Source organism: Ischnura elegans, chromosome 8, assembly GCF_921293095.1.
Source record: "Ischnura elegans chromosome 8, ioIscEleg1.1, whole genome shotgun sequence".
Taxonomy (NCBI): Eukaryota; Metazoa; Arthropoda; class Insecta; order Odonata; family Coenagrionidae; genus Ischnura; species Ischnura elegans.
In genome coordinates, this window is record NC_060253.1 from 49,851,105 (window position 1) to 49,867,565 (window position 16,461).

General features: G+C 35.4%; 1 protein-coding gene across 13 annotated transcripts in view; it reads left to right on the plus strand.

Annotated features, from left to right (window-relative positions):
* LOC124164505 (sodium/hydrogen exchanger 3-like) overlaps positions 1–16,461 on the plus strand; it is a 440,080-nt gene that overhangs the window by 407,765 nt on the left and 15,854 nt on the right. For 8 of the 13 annotated variants that reach the window (XM_046541835.1, XM_046541842.1, XM_046541836.1 and 5 more), the window contains 4 exons: positions 3,351–3,420; positions 3,791–3,895; positions 9,172–9,360; positions 13,878–13,934. In XM_046541835.1, the coding sequence (XP_046397791.1) occupies positions 3,351–3,420; positions 3,791–3,895; positions 9,172–9,360; positions 13,878–13,934 (421 nt within the window). The remainder of the gene's footprint in view (positions 1–3,350; positions 3,421–3,790; positions 3,896–9,171; positions 9,361–13,877; positions 13,935–16,461) is intronic. The other 5 variants (XM_046541839.1, XM_046541845.1, XM_046541843.1 and 2 more) reach the window with 3 other exon arrangements.

Sequence of the window (16,461 nt, forward strand, 5' to 3'; positions counted from 1 at the left end):
CTTTGCTACCTATCCCAGAAAGCTAATGGACAATTTTTGATTGTAAAGCACTAAATGTTTTATATAATTTGGATTCCCTTCTAAAATAAATCAAGTTTTGAGTGTGAGTGTGAAGTTTTGACTGAAAAATATATTACATCAATAACAAAATTTGTTCACTAACTAACTAATCAGAATAAACTATCCCCTTGACGTAAAAAAATTAATTTCAGCTGAGTAGGCTGACGAGGAAGTTTGTAAAATTTTGTACCACAGAAGGAAAAACTTTGCAATGCGCAGTTGCTTGGCTTTTGACACAATCTCTGACATGCATTGATTCTCTTGTTTTTTTAAACCATTTCAAGTAAAGGTCTCTATGTGTAAATCACTGACACTTGAGCAATGATCCTGAATATTAAGCCAGCTTAACAATAATGACAATAATTATGATGTTTCATATTTTTCTTATAATGATAATTTTTCCAAAAGATCTTACAAAGAAGTAATAAGAGGCTCAATGAAAAATTTTGTAGAGTAACAAATAATCGCAGGTATTAAAATATAAACATGTGTACCACCTTTAGTTGACATGCTTTTTATACCAATGGCTTCAAGTAAGTTTTCAATAATGAGTTTCAGAGTGTGTTTGTTGTAGAATAGACAATGCATAAGGTTTGAGTGACCAATAGAATGAGCTTTTAGAAAATAATTATTTGGGTGGTGTGCCACATGCTCTAGCAGTCATATACTGCATGTATCTATGTATTTTCCACTGAATATTTAGGAAAAAAATAGGTCTCTCTAAAATAGGTTAGTAAGTACTCTTACACAAACATTTTTAGCATAATTGACTTGATACTGGTCAAAGAATTCAACAATCTGAGTACAATTGTGAAATTTGCATGGTTACAGGCATATTTTTAAAATCATAGTGATAATTCAATCTCCGTTCTCTCTGAGTTTTCCACTCAGAATTAAAAATAGGCCTTGCGATTTCTTCAGACCTTTCAGTAATGCACATTTTAAACTTGATATTTCTCATGTTTTCCTGGAGGGATCTTCAGGTTGAAAAATCTTTTCAGAGTAGGAAGGAGAATTGTGGCTTACTTACGTGACAGTGTCTGGAAAACTCAAACAAGAGTGTGTCTAGGTTGAAAGTTAGATTCATAATTTTGGAGAAGAGGGCCAAGTTCATAACTTTAGATGAATGTACAAACACAATGCCATTTTAATGCCTCAGAAGCCATTAATAATATATTTGAAATCTAATAAGACAATAAATGACCTCTGCAGAACATTTGTGAAGAATGCCCGACTTTTAATTTGTTTCTATGTTTCCAAACCAACCTTTGCTTGAATTCACTCAGTGAGTTATAATATTTCTCGCAATTTTTCTCAGTAGAGTGAGAATTAAGGTATGAACATGGTGCTGCATTGACGGGTGTATAGAAATATTATCTTACAGTTCACATTGAATCTCTTGGCCTTATCTTATCGAATTCCTTTTCTCAAATGTCAATTTTTATTTTACATAGCATCTAATTTCACCTTACCCAAGAGTAAGTGATAACTCACACGGCTCTTTACAGTCAATTCAGGTTAATTTCCCTAGGGATTCCGATCATTTACTTCTCTGTAAGATGAATATTATTTTTAAAGTTATCTTGCACATTTCATCTTGGATATTTCAAGAATGAGTAGATCTATAGTGCAAGCATGCTACAACCACTGGAAAAAATTAGTAGTTTGTGATGATGGCCCTGAGAAAGCATGGCATCTGCATGGGAGTTAGAATTGTGTGCTATTATCTCATCCCTGTGCACTTTCGATGCTTTTTTGATATTTAGTGATTCTGAGGAATGAGCAAAATCTCACTTTATGATTATTTCATTGGAAGTTAGTTGCACTGCATTGCAACCCATAAACACTGATTTATGATTACAAAAATTGATCCCATTAAATATCATTAATACCACATTAAAATTCGATATTTATAAAAGATTAGTAAGCAATTCATGGGAATGGTATGTGAAACACTAGAGTATGCAGCCAGGATAATGTTTTTTTTTTGCTGAAAGAAGGGTTTGGTGTAAATGTTTTAAAATATGTGTGTAAAAGTAAATCACAACACATAGCATAAATTAAATTTAATTAAACCTTAAAGACATTTGGCATAAATTAAAGCAGAATTAAAAATTGCAAATTTGAAATTGACCCCTTATGATTAAATCAAATGTCAAATGCATTACCATCGTAACATTCATATTGTCTAAGTAAGTTTATAATGTCTTCCTCAAGAATGATATCAAAATGAACAGCATTTAATCACCAATGGATGCTTATCAAATGTTTTAATTGAGCAATCGACTATGCGTCCAGCTCAAAAATGCATCATCATCCAATTGATTGGTAAATGCAATACTAAGCATACCCACCTCATATAAGTTATTGAAAATTTGGCGCTGACCAAGGAAAGCTTAAACACATCTGTTAGTATTATGGATGTGGTAAAATCATGAGTAGCTAACAACAAGCTTTAGGCCCGTATTCTTAGTCGACTCTGTAGGGCCAACCAACCCTGGATACACCATCAGCCCCTACATAAACTGATCTTGCCTGATATATGCCACATCAAACCCTACATATGGCCGTTTTTGGAACTAAACGGGCCCTAGTTAATGTAGGGTACCCGAACCAGCCCTCCTACACCCTACAAAAGCATGGCGGCCAAATTTCATCTGCTGATCACTCCATTAAAGAATCTACGTCACAATGGATATTAAGGTAGACAAGCTCACACAAACCATTTTAAAATTTACGGTAACACAGCAGAAAGGTAACAATACTACCACATTATACCCATCAAGTGAAATAAATAATACAATTGGCTGAAGCATAATAAGTACAATATAGTGATATACATCTCCTTGTTTCTGCGGATGTATATCGATATTTTGACAATGTATTGATTACGTCATTACGTCATGTCATACTTCACGAAATGACTTCATTACGTCATTTCATACAATCACATCTCCGGAATGTGTTCATTTGTGTGGCAGATATCTGTAAATTATAATAATTACTTAAAAAAAGAGCAGGGGAAGAGTTGGAAAAATGATATGGTGGTTGACCATTCTTCATCAAAAATCCATAATTAAAAGGGAAGACAATTCATCAGATAGACTTATTTATTGGCTGATTAACAGTAAAATATTCTTGTCACTCGCTCGCAGTAGAGTTTTTGTGTGTTTGCTTGTACTTCACCAACTCCTCAAACCATTTGCACTCATGTTTGGCATTTTGTGTGATGTGCTACCCTAATGGGTAAAGTGAATACTGTTGCATAACTATTCTTGTTTTTGTCACAGGATGGGAAGGTAAACCATGTCAGCTTTCCTGGGATCACTCAGAATGGTTCAGCCAAGCAGTTCTCCCATGGTGAGACTTTTCAATCTCCTTCATTTGAATTCTTTAGAAAAACTTTCAGCATAGTATTCCCATCTCATATATTTTCACTTACCAAGCTTGTTCCTAATTTCTGATGATTTTTAAGTTTTCTAATCGTTCATTCTCATTGGTTCCATTCATTAAAATGATTTCAATCATTCATATGTTTACCTGGACAAGCTTACTTCTCTTTGATTTTTACCCAACCCTTGAAACAAATACAATATATTTTATTACGACAATTTAAAGACAAAATTCAATCATCTCTGAAAAGTGTCCTTTCTCGGTTTAAAAAAAACTCAATCTTTGAAAATATTTGGAAGAGTGTTATTACAGTTGAAGGAATATTTATGACTTCCAGATTATATAAATGAAATGCTTCAGGAATCTGATAACCTGGAATCTGTGAGGGGTTCTGGGAAGGATGATACAGATGGGCCAATCACATTCACGGCCAAATCTTCAGGTATGACATCGATTCAGTTGTTTTCTGTATTTTTTTGCGCTGTTTTCTCATCTTGGGGCATTTGGAGTGGTTCATTACTCCCTCCATTTACATATGTTGTCCCTTTTCCTGCTGCATTTTATGTACTTCTCATTTTTGTTTATATTATCAACTCCCTCTGTTTTTCCAATATTTAGCAAAAGCCTGATCATATATAATTACATATATTTTTGCAGTTGTGGGTAGATAGTTTTGTGGAGAAGGAGGTGGATCAATTTTGGAATACTTAACGGATTGACTGTTTATTGACATACCCCAAGTAAAATCAAACTTGATGATGTAGATGTGGGATCTGGAATAGGTATGGAAGTGGGGTAAAATCTGATGTTGAATTGATGTGGAATTGCTCTTCCTAACCTGGAAATGGAAATGCATATGTAGATGCTACAAAGGTTCCACATTCTCTATCAGTTCTAAACAATCCACATCAGTGTGGTATGTTCCCATGCAGAAAGCCAGGGATGGTGCTATAGGAGCTGAAGCACCCACAAAACTTGATAAACTTTCCCAAAAATATTGTGAGTGGCCGACAACAGATATATTTCCCAACAGTCTTGTTTAAATACCTTGATAGAGTATGCATATGATGCTATAATGCCCAAGCTTAAGGCCTGTAAGATGTAGATGGAGACTAGGCTAATGTTCATGGATCTCACTATACAGCAGCTTAATCCTTCTCTGTGGATACTTCAAGTTAAGTCTTTTCTGTGAGTTGGGTCAACTGATCAAAAATGAATCATGCATCCTTACTTTTATTCGTAGTAATTATCTTTGCTGTATCAAAATTTGTTTACCAAAGGAATTACATACTGCATCCTTTAGATTACAATGCTCAGGGGGACTAGAGGTGCCCACAATAGCAGTCAGTCTGTTAACATAAGAAGAAATGAGTCACTTAGTTATCTTGTTCAGAATAGCTTCAAACCTGAGGCTATTCCAAACGAGTGGAGTGAAGTTGACTTGCGTGTATGTGTGTGTGAATTTGCTCTCTTTGTATGTGCTCTGGCATGTATGTGGGTGAGGCTTGTGAAATTGTTTTATATATTTTTTAGGGTATACTTTTAGAATGGTGGTCATTTTTTTTTTACTTTAGCATGAATTTGTACACCTTACCAATAAGGTAAAGCTGTAAGAAAGTATCCATGGAGCAAATGTGGATTTGGCATTAGATATCATAACAGTGGGGAACCAATCCATGGAATCCAAGTATGTTGTATGGATATGTTATCTGGGTCCAGATTTAAACTTGATAAGGCCCTAAGCTATTCGAGATTTGGAGCCCTTTTTTAGGAACTACCTAATTTTTACAGACTATCCCACTGGTTGTGTGTCATTTTTGACCTCTTATTTCAGTTACTTTGCCTCAAGCAATACTAATGAAAATTGGCATACTTGTCCTATGTTTTCGGTAAGCAAAATTTTGACCTTTTGACTTCACAGTGTGGGTTCAAACCAAAATTTTGAATTTGCCTTGTGGGGATTCAATGTTAAAAAATCGAGATAGAAAAAAGTCTGAATTTCATTGACTAAGATGTCAACCCTTAGGTTTTTGAACACGAAAAAAACCGAAATTATCACTTTTGTTCATCACTTGACATCTTGGTCAATGAAACTTTTTTCTGTCTCGATTTTTTTAGCATTGAATCCCCATAAGGCAAATTAAAAATTTTGGTTTGGACCCACATTGTGATGTCAAAAGGTCAAAATTTTAAAATTTTGCTTACAGCCAACAAAACGAAGGACCTTTCCCTATAAGTATGCAAATTTTCATGAATATTGCTTGAGGCAAAGTTACTAAATTCAGAGGCCAAAAATGACACACGACGTGTGGCACAATCTGTATAATGTGAAGGTCAGCCTTTGGCTGTTATCCCCATATCTCCAAAACTTCAAATATACTAATGTGCATTCATATTTTGCATGCAGGACACCTGCAGAACCTTGACAACTGAAATCCATATTCTCTGATTCATGAAAATTTGTATTTTTTTAATCAAAGCAGAGGTAAATTCAAAGCAATTATGCAAGGAAATCGTGAAGATATTTCTCTTTTCACTAATTCACCTTATTTATAATGTGCATCAAATAATGTGGAAAATTTTGCAAAATGAACACGCGTGACTTTTGACTAAAGTATACTGGTCTTCTCAGGTTTCCTGTTGATTGTCACCTTTGGTAAAACCTCTACGTACTGTACCCATTTGATCAGGAGAGAAATTCTTGACTTGCACCGAGGAATCCTGTGGAAAGAGGTGTTTTATTTCCCCATAAATACCTATTAGTTTCTCAAGTCTCAAAATGAGGCATTACCTTGAGGAAGCTTTCTATTCAGCTTTGCCTTACAGGAAAAGGTTTTGTGGGAGCAAAATGCTTGAGGTTACAGGTGCCGGTGCTATGGGTGAAGTCATTCAACCTGACTTACTTCAAATTACTGTTTGTACAAGTTCTGGTGATACAATTTATGTGGACATGTTTTTGCAATGCAACTTTTATTTTTATTTTTTTGTAGACACCACACAAAACCAACTATTTACACTATTAAATGATCTTTCAATAATACTTGTCACTGAAAGATTAACAAGCTCACAGGGACTGTACTGAGAAATGGTGGCATATTTTTGAGATTATATGTTTTACTTGGGAGTTGGAATCTGTATCCATTAATTATGTTGGTGAACAGTCTTTGGGCTTTTAATCTTTTAAGGCATTTGAGTAGTATTTGGTGCAATGTTGCACATATGGAATTTTGTCTTCACCTTTGTGAGTACATATTGGTAATTCCTTTGACCATTAAAGCTGTCTGTAATAATAGTAGAGAGCCCATTGATGGATCCTTAAACCAGGAAATGCCAATTTCAAATTCAGAATATACTATGAAACAATTTCTTGTCATATTAAATGAAGTAGCTCTTTTCTTTTGTTTTTTATATTTTAGGAATATGTATGTATTATCTAAATTAAGTATGCTTTCAAAGTGGTGAAATAGTTAAATTTCTTAAGTGTTTTGTAGTCCTTAGAGGTGAAAGCACTTCCTTATTTTGCTTCTCAATTATTTAGTACAAGATTTAAAAATGACGGTTTTAAGGATTCATCAGTACACCTCCCCAAAAATGTTGATTTATGTCACTGTATCGGTAAAAAGAATCCCAACCACTTTGGACCTTGTCCCTACCTTCACAAACCACCCAAATTCCTGATGCTGGCTTTTAATGGAGCAACCTTTTGACCTTTTAGCTACCTAACAATCCGCTATAGCTTTACAGGAAGATTATAGTTTAATCAGAGCTCATTTTTTAGGCCCAGGTTTAATAAAAAATAACTAGAAACCTTCGCTCTCGTGAACTCCCATGCAATTTTTTTTATCTTGCAACCTTTGCAACTGGAATTCACAGTTATTCGAACTGCTGATGACCCAGGCATTTTCTTGCTCTCTGTTTTTTTTTCAATTGGCTGTAGTAATTGGATCGCACTTAAGTACCACCTTAATTCTAAAGATGAACATTTCTTGGCTATGAAGCTTTTTTGCTCTCCATCAGTGAAGTGAAACTTGAAGCACACCAGGAAAAAATATGGATTTTTCTTGGTCATAGTAAGGATTGAATTTTGGAAATTACATTAGTGTAAAATTGAAGTTCGTGATATTTGAAAGATGAGAACTAAAGATAATGGCTACCTGGATTGATTAAGTTATTTTTATTACTTGTGTATCTCAAGCACAGCTTCATATATTTTGCTGTTTAATCAATATTCCTCTGGATCTTGTTAGAATTTACTTCTTTATACATTGCTGATTATCATTTGTTGCATATGATTCAAATAGTTCTTTCCTCCTCGTAAACCTCAAATACCTCCAAAACTCCACATAAAAAAACAGAATATTAGAAATACAAGTAGCCAATTTATTTCAAATTTATGAAGACAATTACCAACCAAACTGAAGGAACCAAGCAACTCCTACCAGAAAAAAACATAACTGGAATACTCTTAGTCATAACGAGGATGCACTCAATTGTCAGAAGCAACGATGGCAGAATGATGGTTGAACCAATTGAGAGCTAGTCAAGTAAGGAGTAGGTCAATGGAGGAGAAGTGGGTGAGGTAAGTTATGAGTTGAGTGGGTTTTGAAGCAATAGAAGCTATCTTGAGGGGTCAAGATAAAGGGATGAGGTTGTAGGACATTCATTTTCCATGTGTCACGCAACAAACATTCTTCTTAGCATAGTGAGGGTGGTATCTGGAATGGTAAACTGGTAATAAGAAACTTGAAGATCCAGCCTTTTTAACCCACGAATCTCATAAATAACCAATATTGTTTCATAAATATGCTTCTCCTTCATAACTGCCATCATATCTGCTGCTGTCAGGTTCCGCTATTTATCTGTTTGCTAAGCATTTATAGTGGAAGATATGTGAGTTTTAAGAGTCATCCAAAGTTCTTCCTCAGGTTTTACTTTGTAGTTTGTTTCATTTTCACTTATGATATTCATTATGAGGAGTTTTAAGTACGAAATTAATATTAGGTACAGTTATTTCAAGCAGATTTTTCAGCATAGGTGAGGGTTGCGTTCATGCTGAGTCAGATAATCTGCCTGTAGTTGACCCTTTTCTTGTGATATAATGGAATACTTTATTTATTGGCGAAGGAGGATGTACAGCAGGCGAGGAAATAAGGGTGTTATTGGCCCATTTTCTTTCATTAATTCTTAGATTTCACCATTTAGAATTTTATATTTATGAAAATATTGAATTAATTCAACCATTCATGTGGTCTGAAAGCTTTGAAAGGTGCGAAAAATTCTATTACCTTGCAAAGTCTACAATTTTTTCTCATTTATGACAAAATGATGTTGATGGAGGTGCAGGGACAAAAAATTGTGTGTGGGTTCCCGCCTAAAATCAACTTTGGGCTGATCTGCGGGTCAATAAGAGCTTGAGATGTGCTGTGATTCAGGTTACAGAGGTTGCACGTTGCATAGGTAGTGGGTTTAGGCTGCTGCTACTTAGTTTTAACCTGCTGCCCCCTTCCTTCCTTGTGTCTTTGCGCGCTGCGTGGTGTGGTTGGCTCTCCCCTCCTCTCTCTCTCGCCCCCTAATGACGACAACAATCAGTTGTGCCTCCACGCATCCACCACCATCACCACCACCACCACCACCATCACCATCACCACCGACGCGACAGTAGCCACGTTGTTGTCGATGGTGATGGTGATGGTCGCGATTCGCCAACTGCTCCTGAAGGAGACGGAGGCTCGACGCCCATCCGGCTGGCTCCGGCTTCGCCCAGGATACCGAGGCCGACAAATCTCTGCCCGCTAACAACCCTATCTCCTTTCGATGCCGTCAACAAGCCGTCTGTGAGCGATTATGACGATTCGCCGACTGTGGCCGAGGTGTCATTGCCTTGGCGGAGGGGCAACTCATCCTCGGGTATGTCTGAGTAGATTGTCGGCAGATGCCATCGCCATTCAATCCTACCCTCCCTCTTTTCTGACCCTCCCAATCAGGTGAGGTGGGAACATTCGCTGCGAGTGATGCATGTTTTGCTCAAGTGACCAAATTCTATCAAGTATTTCCTTTGATATTTGACATGTTTCCTTCTTGCTTCTCAGTCATGCATAAAAAAAACATAACTGGAATACTAATTTCATTGCTGTTCCACTCAGAATATGTGGCAATTGACAGAGTCATGATGAAATAACCATTTTTATGCTTGTAAAAGCATTATTACATATTTTAAATGGATCAAGAATACGGAATAAAGTTAAAACTAGCCTGATAATGACATTGATTTTTAAAAATTGTATTAAATGATTTCTTTTCCAGTGTGCTCCAGTAAGGGTTTAAAATAAAAGCTCAAAGAACAAATTTATTACTTATGCATAAAATCAAATAGAAATTTGAGCAAATTTGCAAAGTTGTTCAAGTACAAGGGCATTGAAAAAATACTTACGAAATTGGAATGATGACTACTCAGAGAAAAAGGAACACTTTAAGTTAAATGTTACTCTTATTTGTTTTCTGCATCAAATACCTACCTCTTTTAAAAGAATATGTACGTTTTCGTGTTTTGCACCTTCTTCTAATGTAGTTCTGGATCTTACTTTTAATATCTTGTTCAGTTATGTTTTTATACTTTTGAATTTCAATTTGGATTCAATTTGTAAGACGTTTACACACAGTTCAATTTATCTTTGTGGCTGAGCAAATGTGGCTCATCAAGTTGGGGAGGGTGTGGTTCCTATTACATAATTATTTTGGAAGTTAAATGCAGCCTTAGAATCATTTCTTACTTAAAGAATCATTTCTTACAATACCTACTTTGCTCTAGCTCCGTAGAAGGAGGTCTGCGGAATATTTTAGTGTACTATGAACTAGTAAGTACCTCAAGTAATCGTGGTTTAAGTATTAGCTCTGACTGAATTGTGAAATTTGTGACGTGCCAAATTTTTGCTGCCTCCTTTGAGTCAGTTACCATCCTGTTGAATAATAGTTTGAGTACATATTCAATATGTGAATTATTTAAGATGTACTTGTATGAGTTACCTTTTTGACAAGAATATTCATCTTTGTTTAGGTTGTTGAATTTTCTGAATTTGAAATTTTGAAGCAAATCATTTATCCAAAGTATGCAAAATTGTATTGTTTTCATGAACAGTATATTTGCTCAAAGTGAATTTTATGCTGATATTTTTTTACAAATATGTACCTATTTACTGTACATATATCCTTCAGATCCAGTATTTACATTCTAATTTTATTTTAATACATTGCTGAGCCTCTTGACTCATAAATGCATTAAGATAAAGTTGTAAGATTAGGATAAGCATTGAGATTTTTTTCCCATCATTAATGTGCCTGCATCTTGAAGGTTATATATTTTCTCTTGGTGGCTGTAGTAAGAGATGAAGGGCATTATTTGCTACACATCTAATTAAATTTGAATGCATGGCTGTTGACCATATGAGAAAAATATGCATCACTTGCTTCACTAATGTTCCCTGACCAGCTAGCATTGAAATTTATAAATCTCACAATTTTTTGAGTTACATTTGGCAAACTCACCAAATATATGCTTTAAAGAGCGTGAAATTAATTGCTGTACAGCATTCTATAACAATTAGGCTTTTATTCACATTACAGGTTTGATAATTTACTGCCCATTTTTCTGTCTTCATAAGTGCACTGTCTTTGCAAGCACACTTTTGTACTCTCAGCATAGCAAATCCTCTGCCATTTATATTTCATTGAATTTATTTTGTATGCAGCAGCACTGAACGGCAATCCTCAGATTTTTACATTATTTCTTAGTTTGTGGTCGGGTCAGCATACACATTATGGTTATATTGATTCCATTTATTTTTCAAGGCCAAATAATTTTTAACACAATGTTATTTTACCTAAGAGAACCTCTCCTGATTAGTTATTTGTGTAACATTAATTTTTACCTCTTAGCAATAGATTCCTAAAGAATAACCTTCATGTGAAGTATCCTATTTAGAGAAATACCTTTAGGATAGCTCTGGTAGTATATGAAGAAGAACTATACGATATAAAGACTGGGATTGTATCCTCACACCTACAAAAACCATGTATTTCACAAATTACACTGTGACACACAAAAATATCACATCTTAATTTTGATTTTCGGTGTGTATTTCATATTTTACTCTTGAAAATATGTCTTTCTTGTAATCGCCTTGCAAAGCAAATTCTTTAGCATGAGTGTAAACGTGATCAGTTTTGTACAATGCATGCGCATGAGACAATTATGAAAAACATGTCCATCTTATTTTTCTGGTTGTTGCACCTGTTCTCATGAATCACTATAACTGTTGTGAATATGTTTAATTTTCAATTTTATGTGTGAGAGTTATAATAATACATGTATAATGACATTTTTTTTTTGCTTCAATGTTGAAACAAGTTACAAAAAACATGTGATTATCTTAGATCTGGGTATCCATTTCTTCCAGTGAGTGTATTACGCTCAAGATTTTCTTGTTGTTGAATTGATGCCTGATTATTAACCCTTTAGTTGTGGGATAACATGATTTTATCTACCATCCTGTGCAGAGATGCCTGATTATTAACCCTTTAGTTGTGGGATAACATGATTTTATCTACCATCCTGTGCAGAGAGAACCAACCCTCTGGCCTGGGCGAGTACCTCGCAAGGAGTGAGCCCTTATAATTCGAGGCTACCCTTCTTTCTATCTTACCTACATTTGGGCAATTATCATAGGCATATTACCGTATTTATCTTAATATAGTCCCCCATTCTTTCCAAACATGCCTGTGGTAAAAGTAAAGGGGGGGGACTATATTCTTACGCATTTTTAAATTTTTTCCCAAAACTGAAGCCTCAAAATCAGGGGGGTGGGATTATAAACAGAGAAATATGGTGACAGCATATATGGAGCGGGAAACAAACAATGCCAAATGGGTTGAAGGATAGGAAATGCCGGGAGGCACCCCCTGCCGTGAAGGATGGCCGGGGATAGTTAAAACACATTAGCGATCCCTTCTGTGAGAGAAAGTGCACTTGGGCTCCACTCGAGTTGTAATAAAAATTTTGGGGAGCTGCAGAAGGTAGTCGAGCAATGGTCAAACGTTTAAAAATGTTTTTCTCGCAGTCAGCATACAAAACGTTTAAAAATGTTCCCTCAGTCTAAGGGTTAAATAGGGTATTGTGAGTCTTAGTGTTTCTGGTCATTCCTGATTGTAAAAATTGAACGAGCACCTTTGAACTGAGATATATGTACACCAAGGATAAATTTCGCCATAAAAAAATTCCTTAGGCTTAGCTGGGATCTGTACCTGTTTCTCCTGATTGCCAGACACATATGCTACCAGTTACACCACCATGCCACCTAATTCTAAGGCGTATCTCAGACTGGGTTCACCGACGAAGTTGTGGTCGTCTTGAGTCAACACTGTGGCATTGGAAACGGAGGTCATGCTCACTAAGCCACTGTCAGAGAATAAACTCCTCTTTGGTGCTATTCAGTGATGGACGTTTTCCATTACTTGTTCCATGCAATGCATGCTTTCATCCTTGGTGTATACAAATGCATACAGTTTTTTGGAGTAACTTTCTAAAATTATACAAATGCTCAATAATATATCAAGTGAAGTCAAAGATATTTGTCATTTGTTTCTGTGCTAATGGAAGGAGATTTTTTTGTCCATTTGTTAGTCACACAATGAAACTAGATTATTTATATTAATTTTTGAGCAGGCAAAATATAAGTCGTCCAGAAATGATACCACTGTTGAGTGAGCTTCATTGAGATGGATACATGTTATTTTGGGTGCCTCTATTTTGAGGGATTCGAATGCCTTACAATATTTTTTATTCTAAGTGTTTCAGTGTTGCCTATTTGTGAAGCCTTTGATACTGCAGTCAGGTGTTGATTAATTTTTGTGAAATCACATACTAGAAGATGATAGGTACATCTATTAAGCCATCTGATATCTTTATGGATACTATTAATTTGCATGTTAGTTTCAGAATTTTATTGACTTTTTGTGCTGACTGCTGATAAAATGATTGGCTTTTTGATTTTTTTGTTGTTGTTACCCTGCATAAAAATTATATGTCGCATGTGGTCTCAGCCACTGGTGTTATCAATGATTTCTCTTCTTGCATGTGAGAATGTACATTTTTAATTTTTCAGTCAAATATCTTTTTCTGGTGGTCCTTGGAAAGATAGTCCTGTCATGGAAGATCAAATGAAGTTTACAAGTTGTATTTCACTATTATTATTTGTATTTTATGTTATACTTCATAATCTTACTTTAAATTCTTGATTATATCTATTGAAAGTATTACTGTGTATCAGAACAAGATAATTAAGAATTACCACCTTCAATTGGAAAAAAGCTCATTATATTTGTGCATGTAACCAGATATTGACAATAATTTCTTCCTCTTCGCCCAGCAGATGAAGCAGGAAGTTCAAAGGGCACTATGGGAAAAAGAGAATCTCAGGACTCTGAAGGTAATTTAAAAACTTAAAAATTGTGATTTAAAATAGGTAATGATTAATTTTCACAGATCATTACATTCCCATCCCATTAAAATGCCTATCTGCATAGCTTTGCCTTTATTTCTCATTCATATCGGCATCTTTGGACTCGAAATGCATTTTCAAAATTTAAAAAATGGAATATTTCATGATTTCTAACCAAATTATCACAGTGCTTAAGTTTCTCAAAGCAGGCTTTTTGGAAAAGTGCTTGTTGAAAACCTGCAATGACTCTTAAACTTTCTCTTACCTGCAAAATTTTAATTGAGATGTTAGTAATGAATTGAGGTATTTTTTGCTCGCGGATTTATTTCGTCTCTATAATTACATCTCTGTTTTCTGGTCTCATAAAACATAAGCATATATCAAGCTATCAATTTGTACTTTTTAAGGTGTGTATGTATATGTAATTTTCATGAGATCCAGTGAATCCAAAATGATTTATGTCGCATTCATAATGCTAAAAAAAGTGTACATTTCTGGTGAAAGTATTAAGAGTGCTAGATATCCCCTTTGCAAAAAAATAGTTGGCAACCGTGGGAAGAACATAATCGTAGCAGAATAAAAATAGGGAAAATGAATTAAAAGAAAAATTTTAGGGAAGTAAATACCCCCATTTAATAATATGGTAAATGCCCAAGGAAATTCTGTCCAGTTTTATTTTAATGCCTTTTTTCCATTATAAGAACCACTTGAGGACTGTTTGTTTAAATTTTATTGGACACTACCCAGACGGCACAGAATCCTCCGTATCTAATTCGTATGCAGATAGTATCCATTGACGAAAAGCGATGGGGCGATATTCAATGGATACTATGTGCATACGAATTAGATACGGAGGATTCTGTGCCGTCTGGGTAGCTTCCTTGCGTAAATTGATGAATCATATCCATTAATCCCTCCATGCCAGAACTATGGTGAATTCAGGATGTGGTTCTTAAATCACTTTCTTCGTTGATATGGCAATGACTGAGCTTACCATAAAAACTTACAATCCTTTAATTGTGTTCTGGCTGGAATGAAAGATTAATACCTACTTTCTTTCATTTAAAACACACATAAGTGTTGGAGTTCTTTCCATGTGCGTTGTTGTCTGACCATTGATAATATATTGTGTATCATTAAATATTTTTGAGGTGTATACTAATTGAGGTTGAATGTAGGAATAGGTACCCTATCAGGTGTCTCGGTTATTATATAAGCCCTATTCATTTTTTATGCAAATGCTGATGTGAGCTCTTTCCGTGTAAGAAAAGAGTACATATTTGAATGCATGCATTTGATGCGGTATTGCATGTACGTATAAATGGCTGCATGTAGACTTTATTGAAGGTATCATTATGTATCATTTCACGTTCTTATTAGTGATTTTCCACCACAATCACAGAAATGAGTGCAAAACTCCTTCTTTGCATGGTCTCTTAGTTAATCTTTGAATTAAAAAATAATGTCTCACTCTATACAATTCTACATTTCTGTCACTTGTTGAATAAAGCATGAAGATATTTTGGATTATTTGCGCATAAGAACAATGACAACTTATTCTGCTAGCACACCCATGAACAATTTCAAATTGTTGCCTCTCATTAACTCCTTACGAGGCCACATTGATATAGTCACTGACATGGCTTAATTAACACTCATGAAAGTTGTGCAAATGGATTCAATAAAAAAATTATGCATGGGTCCTGTCACCCAAACCGGCCAGGTAATTGCCCTTTTGGTCACCAGTTGCGACCAAATTTGTCTCTGTGATCATTTGATTAGAAAACAAAAAACCGCAAAGTATTTTTTCAATGCATATAAAGGTTCACAAGATATTTGAATGTTACAAAACTGAAATTTTACGAAAGATTCCTTGCACTAGACATCATATCTCTGGATATGAGGAAGATAGAAAACTATGCAATTGTGTGGCATGACCCATATGCATTTAACTAACGTGGGAAGGTACCCAAGTGTCACCACTGGATTGGATTCAACCTTAGCAGCTGGATAGAAGATGAAATTGTAAGAGATAAGCGTTTTTGCGTAGCATCCGATTGGCCGTAGTTATTGAGAATATTTGGGGTGGAAAGTGCTTGAAAACAGCTTCAAATTGTTCAACCTGCAGTACAAAAATACAGCCCCAACACCTGTCCCGCACTTAACCTCGTCTTCTACTTTGCTCCATTGCTAGGGTTGAGGAAGGGGGCAGGAGGCTGCTGGCTCTGGCTCTGAACTGTGGGTTGCATAATTACAGGCACCTGTTTCTTAGCACATTCTATCACAAATATCTCAAAAATTAAGGCCCATTAGATGCTTGAGCAGAAACGAGTATTTCTTAAAATTCCACTTACTATCATGCTGATAAGTTTGAATACAATCCGGTAGTGACAGTTGGGTTACATTCTGTGTGAGTCCTGCAAGGTGATAGATATGGATGTGAGCTCATGATAAAGTTCAATTCTAATGAAAAAAGATCTGAGGTTTTCCCGGCGTATGATGTTGTTAAAGTTTA